The sequence below is a fragment of the Apodemus sylvaticus genome, chromosome 21 (assembly GCF_947179515.1).
Source record: "Apodemus sylvaticus chromosome 21, mApoSyl1.1, whole genome shotgun sequence".
NCBI lineage: Eukaryota > Metazoa > Chordata > Mammalia > Rodentia > Muridae > Apodemus > Apodemus sylvaticus.
Genome location: NC_067492.1, coordinates 40,039,376 through 40,056,193, shown reverse-complemented (window position 1 = coordinate 40,056,193; position 16,818 = coordinate 40,039,376). Strand labels below are relative to the sequence as shown.

Sequence of the window (16,818 nt, the reverse complement as noted above, 5' to 3'; positions counted from 1 at the left end):
TCCAGGCATAGTAGAGCAGGGAGGGTCACAGAGAAGGGGCTTGGCAAGGATCTAACAGGTATACTAGGCAACCAACTTCTTGGGAGAGGCTGGACCACTACAATACTCCTTGGAATTTGTTTTTTTTTTTTTTTTTTTTTTTTAGATGCATTGCTTTCAGGCGAATTTGGTTTTTTTTTTTTTAGATGCATTGCTTTCAGGCTTGCTTAAGATGCCCTGTGAACTGTCCCCAAGCATGTACAAGGAGCTAATAAAACCGGAAGTAAAGAACCCTAAATTAGTAGTGTAAAATTTTACACCTAGTTATGTACGGAGATTATCCTGCATGTGGGCCCAGTGCACCAGGCAGAAAACAAAGTAGATGTGGCCATTGTTCCTGGAAATTCACAGGGGAACAGAAGGGGCTGTACTGGCTACCACATTTCAGTGCACTCATGCCAAACACAGGGACCATTCTATGAATTTCTGAGGTACAATCTGTGCACAGACTATCCCTCCAAAATAGTTTTGTGACTTAGTTTGACCACCTAAAGATATAGGTGGGCCTTAACTGAGCCAATTCCCTGTCGGTCAGTAGGCAAATTCCCGTTCCTTGAGTGAACATAGGCTTTCTTTCTTGGTCCATTCAATTTGCACAGCTTTGTAAACCCAAGAGATATTTTTATTAACCCAGAGAGATTCCCAGAGACAAGGAAGAAGAAAAAGGAAACATTCGGTAAATGTCAAGACAAATGCAGATTATTTTAACTGATCCAGTAGCTTCCTTCCCTGGCCACCATCTCGGTCAAAATGAGCAGTGACCTTCTTAGCTATTCTGAGGAACATACTGTGATAGAGCCTACTTTTCTCCTTTAGACCCTAAAAAGATACCTGCCCTTTGTGTTGATAAATTCCCTTTGTAACAAAAGTGTAACTCATCCCAGTTAGGGCTTTTAAATGATGATACCAGAAAGTTTTCCCAAAAAGAAAAATCTTAAAACCAAAGCAGAACAAAGCAGTAGCTCCCATCCAGCAAATGTATGACTGTCTAGAGACAGTTTTGTTTGTTGAAACAGAGAAAAAAGGGCCTGGCCTCCAGTGCCTAGAGGTCAGGGATGCTACTGAACACTCTACGGAATACTCAAAGAGCTGTCTGCCCCAAATACCAAAACTGATCGGGGTGAGAAATCTCGCCCAAGTGAAACATTAAACAAGACCACTGGGGTCATATGTCAGAACTCATGATGAAAATCCTCCAAACATTTCTAAAGAAAGCTTGGGATATTGTGAGGCCATGGGTCTACAACTGTCTGTGTTAGTGTTGATCGGCATGTGAAGATGCAGATGTTAGAATGAGGATAATGGCTTGGAATAATGACAGTAGCTAGCATTAATGGAGTGTTCCATGACAGTTACAGTTGCTATTCCCATGATCCCACATTGTCAATACAACATGTTGTCTTTAGATGCGACACGGTTGATCACACGGTAACCCATGTTCCTAGGAAACCAAGTGCTGTGGGGCAGGATGGAATCTGTTTTGCTCACCATCCCATTTGTCAAGATCCACCAATTCAAATCTCAGGGAGGCTCAGGAACATGCTAGAATCACCAGTAGATGGTTGACCCCTGGATCCAGCTGGCAGCTTCTCTGGTTCTCCAGCCAGCCTCATACCCTGCCAGCATCCCATGCAGTCTATCTGTCTATCTGAAGTCACGGAGACCCACTAGAGCTCTCAGGTCTCACCTCAGATAAGCAGAACCAACAACAAGCGAACGAGCGCGTCCGGCAGATTTTCAAAGTTATCAAGGTCAAGTTTTGCAATTTTCAGAAAGCTGATTAAACAAAACAGTGACAGCCCCAGCCCACCCCCAAACAATTTGCATTATCATGAGTCACTTAAAAAACAAACTAAGAGGGTGACTGGCCGCAGAATAGGTGAGTTCTTTCTCTTCAATTAACACCTGGCATCAGGCGTGATACCTGAAGCCCAGGGCAGCCCTTTCTCAAAGGGGAACGCTTTCTCTGGACGCTTGGGAGCGAACTCTTGGATCATGGTTTGCCTGTGTCGATCTCTCAACACTTGGTAAGAGAACCTCCATGCCAGGCCCATCTTAGCACGGTCCTTAGGTAGACTTCAAATAGGTACCAATTATGCAGTGAGCTCTACTCCGGGGATTAATACCTCCGGGGCGATATGAAGGTTCAGACATTGAAGACTCAGTGAAGGCACAGCAATTTCTGCATTTTATTGTGCCAGTAGAGGCTAGCATTCTGAAGGAAAAATCCAATAAGAAACTTCTGAGGAATGTCACACACTGAGGATTGTACCATATTAATAAAGACACCACCGAAAGAGGAACGTATGGAGTGTGTTTTTATTGTTGTTGTTGTCATTATTGTTGTTGTTTTGTTTGCTTGCTGGCTTTGTGGTTTTTTTGTTTTTGTTTTTGTTTTTGTTTTGTTTTGTTTTACAACACTGAAACAGGAGACTTAAGTTCCTTTTCTGATGGGGAAATTTGACTTTAGAAGGATATAAGTATCCCTGGCATTAAATAATCACGTATCCACTGCACTTGTTGCCACTTTAACTAGTTTTCCTGCATGTTTGAGTTTTGAGAGTAGGGTGGTACTTTTAAGAAGCAAAGCAAAGCAAAGCAAACTAGGAATCTTAAAAAATAAAAAGTACTGGAGAGATGGTTCAGTGGCAAGGTCTCTTGTTCTTGCAGAGAATAAGAGTTTGTTTGGTTCCCAGCACACACGTGGTGGCCTACAATCATCACTATCTCCAGTACCAGGAGGTCTGATTCCATCTTCTGGCCCCTGATGGTACCAGATACGTGCATGGAGCACATATATGACATTTGGGCAGAACACTCATATACACAGAAAACAAATTAAATTAAAAAAAAAACCGAAACTAATAAAGATTAGACAGCTGACCAATAGGAAGATGTTTCCTAGCATCCTGAACAGTTACTAGGTAGGTTTCCTGTTTGATTCCAGCTGCTTGGCAGCCAATGTAAAGCCAGAAAATGAAAACGTCAAGGACAACACACCCACAAGACAAAACATAGTGGGATTTTCTCCCGAGTCATCTGTGTTGAGTCATCCTGAGGACTCACTGAGATTCAGAGAGCCACAGTCTAAACAGGGATGGTTGTTCAAGAGCCTAGTTCACACAAGTTCCCTCAAGGCTGAAGGGAATCTTTACCAGGGTGCACCATAAGGAAGGATTCTGGTGCACAAGCCACCATTGGTATCGGTCAGTTCTGGAATCTGGCAGAATCTCCTCCCTGGAATTTGTTATCTGGACAAGTGGATACAGCACGTCTTCTTCACACTACCACTATTTATTAAAATGGATTTAAAAAAAAATATGGTCTGAGCAAGCAGAGATGTCAAGATGACCACTTCTGATAAGAAACCAAACAATGATGTCCTAGAATATCCTTGTGAGGTTTGAAGACAAGTGGAACACAGTTTTCGTTGGAGGGAGGGAGAGAAGGACGAAGGAAGGTTAGAGAAACAGAAAGAAATGTGAGTCTACATCAGAGATCTAGAGCTGAGGCCTGAGGTAGATTGCCGAAGGGTCATAGTTCTGCACATCTCTGTAGCTATGCCCTTGCATTGGATAATTTTGTTTCTCTGTCAATCATAAACAGAATCTACTTTCTCTTCTCTGGAATCCGGGCTAGCCCAGTGACTCACTCTGGCTCATAAAATGTGATAGAAGGTGTTACGTGACATTTCTCAGCCAGAGTCCCATCCTTCTTAGATATCCCATGCTCTCTCAGGAAACCACCATGAGCCCAAACCATCACATTGCTATATGGGATAGTATGCTGGAAAAACAAGGTGTCCAAGCTGACCACCAGATGCCATCCAGAAGCGAAATATCCCGGCAATCCTATAATGACTCTATGAGAGAAAGCCCAGCAGAAAAGAAAAACTGTCCTGCCGAGATCACTGACTCATAAGCCAGAGTATGCTTGTTACACAGTCAAAGATAACTGATATAAACATCCGAATGGGGCCAACCAAAAGCACTGTGATGGTTTGTATATGCTTGGCCTAGGGTGTGGCACCATTAGGAGGTAAGGCCTTGTTGTAGTAGGTGTGTTACTGTGGATGTGGGCTGTAAGACCTTTGTTCTAGCTGCTGCAAGTCAGTCTTCTCGTAGCTGCCTTCAAATGAAGATGTAGAACTCTCAGCTCCTCCTGCGCCATGCCTGCCTGGATGCTGCCATGCTCTCCTGCCTTGATGATAATTGACTGAATCTCTGAACCTGTGAGCCAGTCCTAAATGTTGTCCTTATAAGAGTTGCCTTGGTCATGGTATCTGTTCACAGCAGTAAAACCCTAAGACAGGCACAAAGTAAGGTCCCTACAAAAAGTTAAAAAACAGACAAACAAACAAACAAAACAACACAAAGTGAAATGAAACAAAGCCAAGCTTGAGAGAAACTGTCAATAGTCTTGGAGAAGATGAGAAAAATCAGTAGTCAGGTGACAGAGAAGCAGCTATCAGAAGCACCCAGATAAATGAAAGCAGGATCTAGGACTGTGGAAGAAGGGAAGACACAGGAGGAAGAAGAGAAGTTACCATAAAGTACAACTCTGGGCTTAGAACAGTATGTTTCCTGAAGGTGACATTCCATATTCTTTCAAGGAAGTTTGGCATGGCATTTAGAGATGATCCCAGTAATTTATAGAGGGAGATAAGTAGTCCATGCTGGCAGTACAGAGGTACAGGTAGGGGATGAGGGGTTATGGAAGGTCTGGGTAAGACCCTGGGTAACGATTACTTGTTTGAACAATTATTCACAGAAAATACATTCCAGAGTGAGCCAGCAGAGATGGCTAGAGAGAAGAAGCCAGGGAGACAATGAATCCTGTAGTCAACGTTGAAGAGTCACAAGGAAAGGAAAAGACAGTGGGTTAAGAGAGGCACAGGGACATTCAGGTCTGTGGGTTTCTGAAGAAAGGGGTGTTTGGTAGATATGCAAACACAGGAGTCAGCCACAAACTGGGTTTGATCAAAATTTTTCAGGAATTTTGATGGGGCTTCAAAACCATTAAATAGGGAAGGATTAGAGCTCAAGGCTTTGTCACCTATGCTGAGACTTTAGAAACAGCACTATAAAAAACCTGAAGATAGATTCTGAAAAGAAACATAGGCCTGAAATATATGTAATCAATTAAAATGAGGACATAACGATGTGCCGTTTCTGCAAAGAAAAACATAAATCACTGGGTATTTTAAGCAGGCCCAAAATAAAACACCCAAAGGGAAGCAAGCATCCAAAAGCCATCCATCCTGGTACCACGCATCTCTCACCAAAGCCTTTCCAAGAAGCCAATGACAACAAGGACGTGTAGAAAACTGGACCACTGAACGCAATCTCAACTTGGAAAGGTCCAAGAAGTGGGTTTAGGACCTCACCAGGAACTCATTCCACACACCTGCCAATCCCCTGTCTTCTCTCCCACTTACTCCTCCCACAGTGTTGGGGTGTTTAGCTTGGTCACCTACCTGCCCAGTAGCAATACAGACTGCACATCCTAGGAAGATGCTCCACACAGGAGACATCTGACTCAGTCTAGCCAGTGAGCTACAAGCAAAGCATCTGTACAGCAGCTTCTGGAACCTTCCTGTGCCTTTGGCTTCCTCCTTTCTGTTGGCCTGGCCACTGGTAACTCAGCCTTGAACTAAGAATACAAGATTCGTGTTACGTAGAGTGCCCTGACTCCCATGTGTGCGTGAAGTCTTAGAGCATTCCTGGGCTACTTCCTTCAAAAGTTGATGAACCGGAAGAGAAGTGAATGTTTAGCTCACTTAACCCATCATTCTACAAGCTTTACTTTTGTTCTTCAGGGTTTCTGTAACATAGACGTTGAATCATGACTATATCCCCCTGCTGGGCCTGCACTGAGGATGCCCCTTTCCTTGGTCACTTCTTGGCTGACCTGGATTAAGATCAGTTCCTCCTATCTCTGTTCTTAGCTGGTTGCTTGCTACCTCAGAAAGCCAGGTCCACCATCAAGCCAGCATCATATCCATTCCGCTGCTCCTGCCACAAACACATAAAATACTGACATGGAAAATTAGAAACAAGATTTGAAGTTAAAAGCTTTGAAGAAAATCATTCCAAAGCCAGGCCATCTCCTTAAAAATAGGACAGGTGGATCTTCTTATCTATAGTTCCATAGTCTAGTAGTGTCTGGCATGTGCTGGGTCCAGTACATGTACAGTCAAAGATTAAACTACAACCAGATCTGTTCTACAGTATTTTTATCCACATCTAATTCATGCCGTATCACCTTCTCTTTAGCGTGCTAAAACACTGTTCAAAGACCCAGACCTTAAGGGGTTCAAACTCCAACGAGAAGAAGTAAATGAGAATAAAGAATCATGTAAGCAATTAGGTTACACATTAGGAATAAAATTATGCGGACTCACTAGGGTCCTAACTGAAGGGATGGGAATGGGCTGTTTTGAGATACTGGGGTATTTCAGGTGTTAGGTTCCACTGGTAGGTGATATTTGGGCATCAGGGGGTCAATGAAGTGAAGTCCTGTGGGGAAGTGATTCCAGACACAATAAGATGGGATGGGTGGTGGTGTGGTAGCAGCACACAGAGTACACTGGAGAGTGAGGGGAAGAAGTGGGGCCATCAGGCAAGGACAGATGCTGGGCTTGCCAATCAGTGCTCACACCGCATCTGCATCCATGCCTCTGTCTGTCTTTGGGTATCTCTTCCTCCTTTGATATCATCTTTTCTACTCAAATATATGTACATATATGTCATACAAATCTGACCATCTGCCTTTTGTTCTCAATGGTGACAGGCCTTCATGTAAGGCTGACCTCTCTTTGGACTCTTTTCGCTAACCCACTGGCCACCACTCTTTCAGGGTCACGCTTTCTGCCATCTTGCCTCCAACATCCTCAGATGCTTTGCTGCCTTGAAATCTTCTTGTTAGTGTCCTCTTCGAGCATCTCTCCTGACTACATGCCTGTCTATAAACACGTGGGCATATACATATATGAATGTTCTCCAACACATGCATGCATACCTCCTTCGCTCTATCAGTACCCTGCTGACTGAAAGCTTGGGCCTTTCACCAGGCACCCTAATGCCTCCATAACCTGCTCTTAACAAACTCTCTGACTCCAGGAAGACGAGAATTCATCTCCATATTTATCTGTGGGGCCAACCTGTGCAAGCTTCTCAAAGGACTTTTTGCCCTTTGGTTACATTCTTGCGCCAAATCCTACCTGAAATTCTCACTCTCTCATCTTCTGTAAAAATCACATTTTACTCACATATATGTGCGAGTGTGTGTGCGTGCGTACATGTATAGTATAGATATATGGATATATACATACACGTGCGAATGTGTGTATTAAATAAGCACCAGGCTTATTCTGGCTTTCAGAAAGAATAATCATCAGCATGGTAATGCAAATCCTCACAAGTCCTCAGCTGCATCAAGCACCATGTGAGTTGGCGCCTACACACATTTATTCCCACCATATACCCAGTTCCAGTCTTGTGATACCAGCACTTTGCTTTTTCACACAGGAATCAAGATGGCCCCCAGTCTTCAACCATGTGGGCTAGCATATGGCCTCAAGGGCAGGGACAATATGTGAATCCCCTCCTGAGATGGCATATACCTTGGGGTCTGGGGCCAGAGTTTATCCAAGGAGACTTGATCTTATCAGGGGTCGCTGATGGACACCATCACAGTAGCCACAATCAAACAAACTGATTTTAAAAGCCAATGAGGTGAAGGCAGATGTGATAAGAAAGTCCTTTGGTATCCTTTGAGAGTCTGGATCTAGCCATGACTGAAACCTTGCTAACAACCCATCTGTCTCGATTCAGTTGGCTGATATTTTCTTACTTGCAATCCAAAGCATTTTTAAAGAATAAAATTCTTTTACCCATGTCTCCATCAAACACTTTTATTAGATTTTTTTTTTAAATGAGCCAAACAAAAAACTGCAAGTCCTTCGTTAAAGCGGCAGCCAGGAAAGGGAGCTGGTAAAGATCTGCTGAGCATATTCCTTAACGGGTCGATATTTCTAAATTGATTCCCATCCTTTTCCTTCAGGAAAACAACTTCTAACAAAGCACACGTGTATTATAAAGGTTCACAAGGCAGGTCAGCATTTGGACTACTGTTATTTCTTCCGACAGGAGTTTTAAAGAAACTGTAGAACCTTTATCACTGCAGAGCAAATCCTTTGCCCACTACAAATCAGCTGCAGGAATCAGCAGGGAAATCTCACATTCTAATATAATTACTTATTCTAAATCAATTTGAAATTAGTTTGAAAAATAACCTCCATCATCATCTTCAGTGCAACTCTTCTATATAAACAATTGAGTTCAGAAAGACAAGGCCACATTAAAATGACCACATCTTCTGTTGAAAATCTAGCACTTTTCAAAGCATAAACCCACATTATTCAAGTATGTGAAATCTCAATGTGTCTTGATGTTACCCTATTTGTTTTATTTCTGGATTATCAGAACATTCAAAGCAGTCTTTAATAAGCAAAGCAAAATTAAATTAAGATTAAGGAGAACCTTCCAGGAGCTAATATGACTTGCATAATCATGGAATACACTTTAAGAGACCATGGCCTCAGGCAGTGGTGACGCAAGTCTTTAATCCCAGCACTTGGGAGGCAGAGGTAGGTAGATTTCTTAGTTCCAGGCCAGCCTGGTCTACAGAGTGAGTTCCAGGACAGTCAGGGTTCCCCCCCTCCCCGAAACCCTGTCTCTGGAGAAAAAAGAGAGAAAGAGACACCATGGCCTCCCTGAGGAAGAGATTAAAGACACAACCTAGGAAACAAAGAAAACAAAAAGGTCTACCACCCCAGGAGAAGATAAAAAAATATCAGAAGCTCAGGGACATCTTGAATAAAAGCCTCTACTGTTGATTTTTAAACATAATTTCCTCTCCTAAGTGATTCTAATATACCTCCAAAACATATTTGAATTCATAAAGTACTTAGCAAAACTTCTGTCTCTCTTTAATTACCACTTTGAAAGCGATTCTAAGACACTTAAAAATGCCATTATATCTCATTGACCCAATATAAAAGTACACCTCTTACTCATAAGAAAATGATACCCAAAACATAATCCACACATTAAATGAGGTACAAGAAGAACGGAGGAGTGGCCCCTAGTTTTGGAAAGACTCAGTGAAGCAGTACAAGACAAAGCCAGAACAGGGAAGTGGGAAGGGATGGGTGGGAGAACAGAGGGAGGGAAGGGGGCTTATGTGACTTTCGGGGAGTGGGGGATCAGAAAAGGGGAAATCATTTGAAATGTAAATAAAAAATATATCGAATAAAATTTAAAAAAAAAAAAAAGAAAATGAAATGTTTTCCTGAAAAAAACGGCTGGTAGTGTTTTAAATTACTGCAAACTTTACATCATTTATAATTTGTAATAACTACTTAAAAGTATTTTCTTCCAAATAACTATCAAAAGTATAAGAATGTGTCATCACACAGACAAGAAAGCATAACTACCCTATTTTCCCCACAATTATTATAATAAAGAACTGGGTCACTGAACGAAGTTGCTTGTCACAGGAGCCTGAGGACCTGACTTCTTACTTGAGACTCAGGTGGCCGAGGGAGAGAGTCAACTCCCACAAGTTCCCCCTCTGAACTTTCATGTGCATAGCATGAACACACATACACACACACAATTTTTTTAAAATAATGAGTAGGGTAGGATTTCCAAATGAACATGCAGCCGTACAGTACTCTCTAAATGGCGGCCTAACTGAACGGAATGTGTTTAAAAAAATTTTTTAACCACCCCTGGGCTGAGACCCATCTTCTACTGGTTCACTCTGGAAGAAATCAAATCCAGTTCCTTCACTTTTAGCATAAATAGGAAGACTCCCATCCTGGTTCCTCACTTGGAACTCTTTCTTGAGTCCTAGTCCATGTGTTGGCGGGAATATTCCACCAGAATAAACAATGTCAGCTTTATCTTTCCTTCAAAACTAGAAAACCTACGAATCAGAGTCTCTAGGCTTCAAGTCCAAAAGTTTGCATCCTAACCAACTCCCCTGGAGTTCTTGTGTGTGGAAAGACAGAGGGACAGTAGTTCATAAAATGGTCAGCCACCCACCCACACACCCCTTCTGCCATCTCCTCTGCCACCCGAAAAAGCAAGCCACACATGTGGTCTGTTATTTCTCCAGTGACAGTAACCTCATTTCCTTTGGCTTCTGCATGAAGCCTTGCTTGCTTAATACAACCTCCGTGTAAAGAAACCCTCAAGCCCCAAGCCTCCAACCAAGCTGAACAGGAGCTGGAGAATCTTGCAAACTGTGATTGACACAAGTGCCCCTCAGAAGTGCGCCTGGAAGATGACTGGCCACAGAGTTAGTGTTACCGAATCTCTAACTATTTTTTAAAAAAGAAGAAGGAGGAGGAGGAGGGGGAGGGGAAAAGAGTGGGAGAAGGGGGAGTGAGGGAGGAGATGGGGTAGGAGGAGAAGAGGGGGAGGAGGAGGAGATGTGGGGAAGGAGGAAGAGGGGGAGCAGGAGGAGATGCGGGGAAGGAGGAAGCGGGGGAGGAGGAGGAAGAAGAGGAAGAGGGGAGGAGGAGGAGGTAGAGGAAGAGGGGGAGGAGGAGAAGGAAGAAGAAGAAGAAAGAAAGAAAGAAAGAAAGAGAGAGAGAGAGAGAAAGAAAGAAAGAAAGAAAGAAAGAAAGAAAGAAAGAAAGAAAGAAAGAGGAGGGAGGAGGGAGGAGGGAGGAGGGGGGAGGGGGGAGGGGGAGGGGGAGGGGGAGGGGGAGGGGGGAGGAGGAGGAGGAAGAAGAGGAAGAGGGGAGGAGGAGGAGGTAGAAGAAGAGGGGGAGGAGGAGGAGGAGGAGGAGGGGGAGGAGGAGGAGGAGGAGGAGGAGGAGGAGGAGGAGGAGGAGGAGAAGAAGAAGAAGAAGAAGAAGAAGAAAGAAAAAAAGAAAGAAAGAAAGAAAGAAAGAAAGAAAGAAAGAAAGAAAGAAAGAAAGAAAGAAAGAAAGAGGAGGGAGGAGGGAGGAGGGGAGGAGGGAGGAGGGAGGAGGAGGAGGAGGAAGAAGAAGAAGAAGAAGAAGTAGTAGTAGTAGTAGTAGTAGTAGTAGTAGTAGTGGAGGAAGAAGAGGAGGAAACTGGAAGCTGTATTTATATGCAAAGAACTTTTAGAAACAGTCACCTAATTGAGCCTGTTTTATTTATTTATTTTTTTTAAATACTGTGGTGATTAAATAAAGTAACTCCTCAAGTGGCTTCAGCTCCCAGCTGAGTTTGTGCCCTGAAGGAGGATGGTTTTAACACCGTGACCATATAAATCCATCGGCTTAATCTAAAATCCTTCATATTAATTTTCTTTGCTTAACTATGCGCTTGTCCCTACAGTGCACAGGGGTCACTTGAGTGTCCCACTATTTGGGACGCTGAATGGCGAGTGTGCAGGCCTCCAGTGTGTGAGTGACCACTGTGTGACTTGACTCCTTAGTCACTATGGGCTATACGGCTTGGGCGGTCTGGCCTATTTTCTCAATGGCCTGTAAAAATGTTTGAAGTTGTGTGGTGTGGTGTGGTGTGGTGTGTGTGTGGGGGGGGGGAAGGGCCAGCAATAAAATCAAAACTAACTACTATATAATTAAATGCCTACAAAATCTATACAGACATCAACTGATCTGCATCAACCCTGCTACACTGTCACATGGCATGAAATTCAGGGCATGGTTAGCATCTGGAACGATGGAGAAGGCTTTCCAGACCATGAATGCACATGCTAACCTTCATTGTATCCAAAGTCTAGTCAGCTTTAAGGCTATCATGATACCCAGGTCTTTACCCATGTCCACTCTAGCACTACACAGACCACACTGTTGGACAGAGGAGTGAAATCTCCCATAATGCCTACAACAAATTACTCCCCCCCTACACAAACAAAAGTTTTTGACTCCTATTCCATGAACCTAAGAGCAAAGTTGCAAAGCAACACAAAAGTAGATTTTAATGGTCCCACACAATTATTTTAATTCCTCATTTCACTGTCTGCTTTTAAGATTGTGGCTATTCCACATAAAATCCAGATTATCGCTGTCTTAAAAAGAGAAGTGAGATATATGAATGTGCAGGGCCCAAATGTTGTCATGGTGACAGTACGCTCGTAAATACTGAGCAAGTCCATACCTTTAACTGGGTATCTTTCTGCTTGGCCACAAACCCTGTCCTCATGTGGAGTCACTTCCTGTTCCTTTCAGATACCTGAGTTCATGACCCCTCCTAGGAACTCTTAAAAAACAAAAACAAAAACAAAAACAACCCTATTTCTCTCCCATAATATGGCTTTGATATCTCATTTTAAGACCTATCATGGTCTTAAATATGCAAATATCCCAATGTGTTTTCAAAATTCAACAGCCTCATACTAGAAATGAAATAACTAACCTCATGCTAAGGTAAGATAATGATCTAGGAAAAGGCCCATCCAACCCCGTTCTCCATGTCTCTTCAACTTGAAAACATGGTCCCCAAGAAGAGATTCAAGAAACAAATCAGCCTTCAGTCTCTCTGACCCTACAAGCGAGCCAAGGAGGCCCAATAGGATCGAAACCAAAGGACAAATGACAGTATGCCTTAATACAATAAGAGTGATCAATAAAAACACTCAAATCATATATCTAAGTGAGAAAGGAAAGCTATGGCTGAGGCCTTAATCTGCATAAGTGTAGAAAGTCCATACCCGAACCTTGAAAAGGAAACAAGAAGCCAAAAGTATGAAGCCAGCCAACCTCCGTGGGATTCCACCTCACACCCATGTTAGATGCATGATCTTACTCCAGAGCACCAGACTCACAACAACTTCATTTCAGTTGCTATTTTATGCATTACTTTCTTGCTGGTAAAATAAAATTAACTGAACCCAAGGGAACCGCCAGATTAGTCAGTGGGTCACCAACTCGCTTGAATAACATAATGACTTTTCCCCCCTACTTTTTTAAAATATAGATTTTTTAGTTAGTTCAACTTTCCAGTCACATCAAAAGAAAGAAAGAAAGAAAGAAAGAAAGAAAGAAAGAAAGAAAGAAAGAAAGAAAGAAAGAAAGAAAGAAAGAAAGAAAGAAAAGAAAAAGAAAAAGAAAAAAAAATTTCAGACAGTGGATTGAAATTAAAATGGAAATTAGCCCTTGGAAAATAGACGTGGCTTTAAGTTTGTACAACAGTGGCTGATTCATGAATTATTAACTGATTTTAATGATCCTGGTCATATTTTATTTGAAGTTATTCTCTGACATGCAACGACTTCTGAGCCCTCCAAACTCTTTCATCCATTTTCCATAGACAGCATACTTTCATGAGTGCTGACATTTAGCAAAGGGCCCATATACTCACACAATGTAAAGATAATACACTCACATGTAATTTATACAAAGGACGCCTGTCATTTGTTAAAAAGGGAACTGAATGGAACCCTATTATTCACGGTTTGTAAATAAATGTAAAGATAAGCGCTAGCATTTCACTTGCGAAGCCCTGGCAGCGGAGTTCGGTGTCCTCTGAAGTTTCCCAGATGGTCATTAAAACAAGAAAAGGCAGAAACATACTTTTTTGTAATCCATCATTTCTCATTCAAAGAGATAATACAAGTCTTCGAAAGTCAAGCCTTAAGAAAGATTAATAATTCCAGGTACTTTCAGATGAAATAAACGCGTGTCTTTGTATGCTGGTTTACGTCTTCAATAAATCTACCCTGAACAGCACCAAGCACCACTTGAGGTGCGAGTTAGCTGGGAAGCAAGCGCTGTAAACCTTTAATTAGCTCTTGCTGCTCTGTATTCATAAAGTTAATACTTCCTCTTCTGCTACATTCTCTGTGCAAAGATAAATTACGGGGGAATAAAACTTCTTTCTTTTCACTCCAGAAATTAAGAATATAGAAATACTATACTTGTGCGGTGGCTCGGTCTAAAGCTACTTCAATTTTTACCTGTAAGCAAGGAAAGGCAAACACACCTTAGAATGAGTACAGTTTGACCCCTCCCAATGCTGAGTGCTGATTCCAACTTTCATAAGTTGGGTCCCCACAGCCCTTCCTACCATCAGACTGCTGAATTATTAAAGCGAGTTATTTCAGGGCCATCACAGGATTCAGAAGGGGACACCAAATGAGCTTGCTTCTCCCCACTGCCGAAGCTGACCGGTATCTAGATAAACACTGTCTGATTTCAAGCTTTAGATACCTACCCTGAAATAAGTTTCTGAGTTCAAATTGACTCAAACATAAGCCTTCTCAGAAAATGGAAGGCGATACACAAAACAACCACTCACAGTTCCCTCAATCCCCTGAAACCCTTGGGATCCCAGTGAACAGAGATTTACCATGCACGGCAGTGCCTGGCTTAATACAATAGGTTTCTATTTGGATGCCATTCGAGTGTTGCTGATCTTAAATCAAAGAAAGAAGTAGTTACATTAGACAAGGTAATGGTTTCCAAAAATAAGAGCATGCCCAGTTTACAGAAGGACTTCGAACACGGGCTGAGCTCTAAGGAGATAAGTAATACCCCACTGGAACAATTAGGCGGATTCTCAGAAACACTACATACTTAATTAGGCTGCCTAAGTCCCTGACTGAGCATACATGGGGGACTTTTTAAAGCATTTAATAACCTGAGTAAATCCAAAATCAGACGACAGAAAGCGATCCTTTACTCCGGCTACAGAGCCTTCGGCCTTTTCTAGCCTTCCTTTTGCTGCTTAAGGTATCCCTCTCAGATTTTGCAAGAGTATGATGGTCACTAGCACCACTGGACTAAAAGCATTTAATGAAGTCCCTCCATCCTCTAGTTACTGGAAGGGTCCTGGGTGCCTGGCCCAGGGTTGCCCACCACGACACAGATGCGAGCCAGTGAGACTGCAATGGTCTTTGCAAACTTTAGCACGGGAGTTGGGAAGGCAGTATAAACAATAAAAAAAAAAAAAACAAAACAAAAAAAACAGACCTCCATCAGCCAGGGTCACAGCCAACTATCCCGGCTCTAGATACAATCCCTCCTCTTCCTGCTATTTATTCATTAGTTTTGTATTGCACCTTTCTTTCATCTGCCCCCGTATTTCCTCCTCCGTTATCCAAGCAATTATAAACAAAGATTTGAAAGAAAAGTCGGAGAGGAGGAAGGAGCAGGGGGAAGAGGAAAGAAAAAAAAATACATTCAAAAGACGCAGGGCTCTTTCTCTGAATCTAGCCCTCGGGGGTTATGTCTCAAAGCTCTGTGGTGGGAGCAGCAGGCAAGGTAGACAACCCGGTCCGGGAAGCTCGCTGGCTGTGTCCGAGGTCCACCTACGACCACCTGAATCGCTTGCTCCTGTTAGTTTGTGTGACAAGAGGTGAGGAAGATCGGATGACCCCGAGGCCTGATGTGGAGCTGCAGCTCTGATCTCCATGAAAGAAAAAAAACTTAACCCGCCCTGCCCCGCAAAATAAAATAAAATAAGAAAAGCCACTGCATTAACTCGGGAGAGATGAGCACCTTCGTCTAGTACACCAAAGCGCCCTAGAGAGAAGGGAGTAAGAGGCACCTGCTGGGATCCTGCAACTTCAGGCTTCCCAGACCCAGACCCCAGACCCGGCCACACTCTATAAAGTTTGTTCATCTTCTCCAAGCTCCCGGGACTAGCTCCTGACTGGGTGGGTGAAGTGAGCTGGGCTGCGAAGAAGATTCGGGATCTCTGGCCCACGAGATCGGGGACCCCCTACGTAGCGTACCCCCCCCCACACCCATAGTAGGGGCGTTGCAATCGTGTTTACTAATAACATCAACAAAGAATCACACGCGAGTCTCAGCTCAGTCCCGGGACTGTGCTTCACACAGCTTTTAGGGGAGCGGGGGAGGGGATCAGGAGGGCAGAGGGAGCGCCAGCAGAGGGACAAAAAGGTGGGTAGGAAAGGGACGTAAAAAGAAGATGAAGAGAGTTGGTCAGAGACTAAGGCGCACTGAGAAACCAGCGGGTGAGAAGGAAAGATCAGAAAGAAAGTGCAGCAGGCTAGGCGGGACTAGGGACGCGCTGGGGATGGAGAGGTGGCCCCCGCCCCCGGCCCGGTCACCTTGCTGTAGCCGTAGTACCCCAGACACTGCGCGAAGTCCAGGCCGGCGGGGTCCCCGGCCGCCGCGGGGTAGAACCTCACATCCATGCCGGGGCCGGGGGCTGGGGGACGGGGCTGGAGCTGGCCGGGGCCGCTACCCGCCTCCTCGCGGCCGCACGATCCACCGTCGAGGACGCCCGGCCGGGGGCGCCCGGGGACAGCGCACGGGCCGTGGGACTGGAGGGGCGTCGCGCGGGGGGCCGCCGACGAGCCCGGGAGCTGCGGCCGCAGCACACAAAGGCGCGGCCACGCGAGCCGCGGGAGAGCGGGAGGCGGCCCGGGGGACGCGCCCCACCGGGACACCGAAGCTGGCTGCGCGCGGGCCGGGCGCCCGGGGCGCGGGGCACAGCGCGTGGGCCCGGGGCGGCAGGCGAGCTCAGGTGCGCGGCGAAGCTGGGACGGCGGCAGCGGCGGCGGCGGCGGCTGGCCCCGCTCCTCCTCCCCGGGCGGACTGAGCCGAGGAGCCGCGGAGACAAGGGGCCCGGCCCCTCCCCTGCCGCTCCCCCTCCTGCCGCCGCCGGTCCCCTCCCCGCGCCGCCGCCGCTCCGCCCCTCCCACCGCGGGCAGCTGGCGCGCCGCCCGCCCCGCCGGTGCGCTCGGTCGGCGACCGCCTCCGGGCTCGCGCCCCGCCCCGTGCCCCGTGCAGCCCCCGTCCAC

General features: G+C 44.9%; 1 protein-coding gene across 2 annotated transcripts in view; it reads right to left on the bottom strand.

Moving 5' to 3' along the window:
- Positions 1-16,600, bottom strand: part of Tox3 (TOX high mobility group box family member 3) — a 101,120-nt gene extending 84,520 nt beyond the window's left edge. For both annotated transcript variants that reach the window (XM_052167123.1, XM_052167124.1), the window contains exon 1: positions 16,123-16,600. In XM_052167123.1, coding sequence (XP_052023083.1) covers positions 16,123-16,209 — 87 coding nt within the window. In that variant the 5' untranslated portion in view covers positions 16,210-16,600. The remainder of the gene's footprint in view (positions 1-16,122) is intronic.
- Positions 16,601-16,818: the final 218 nt, after the last annotated feature.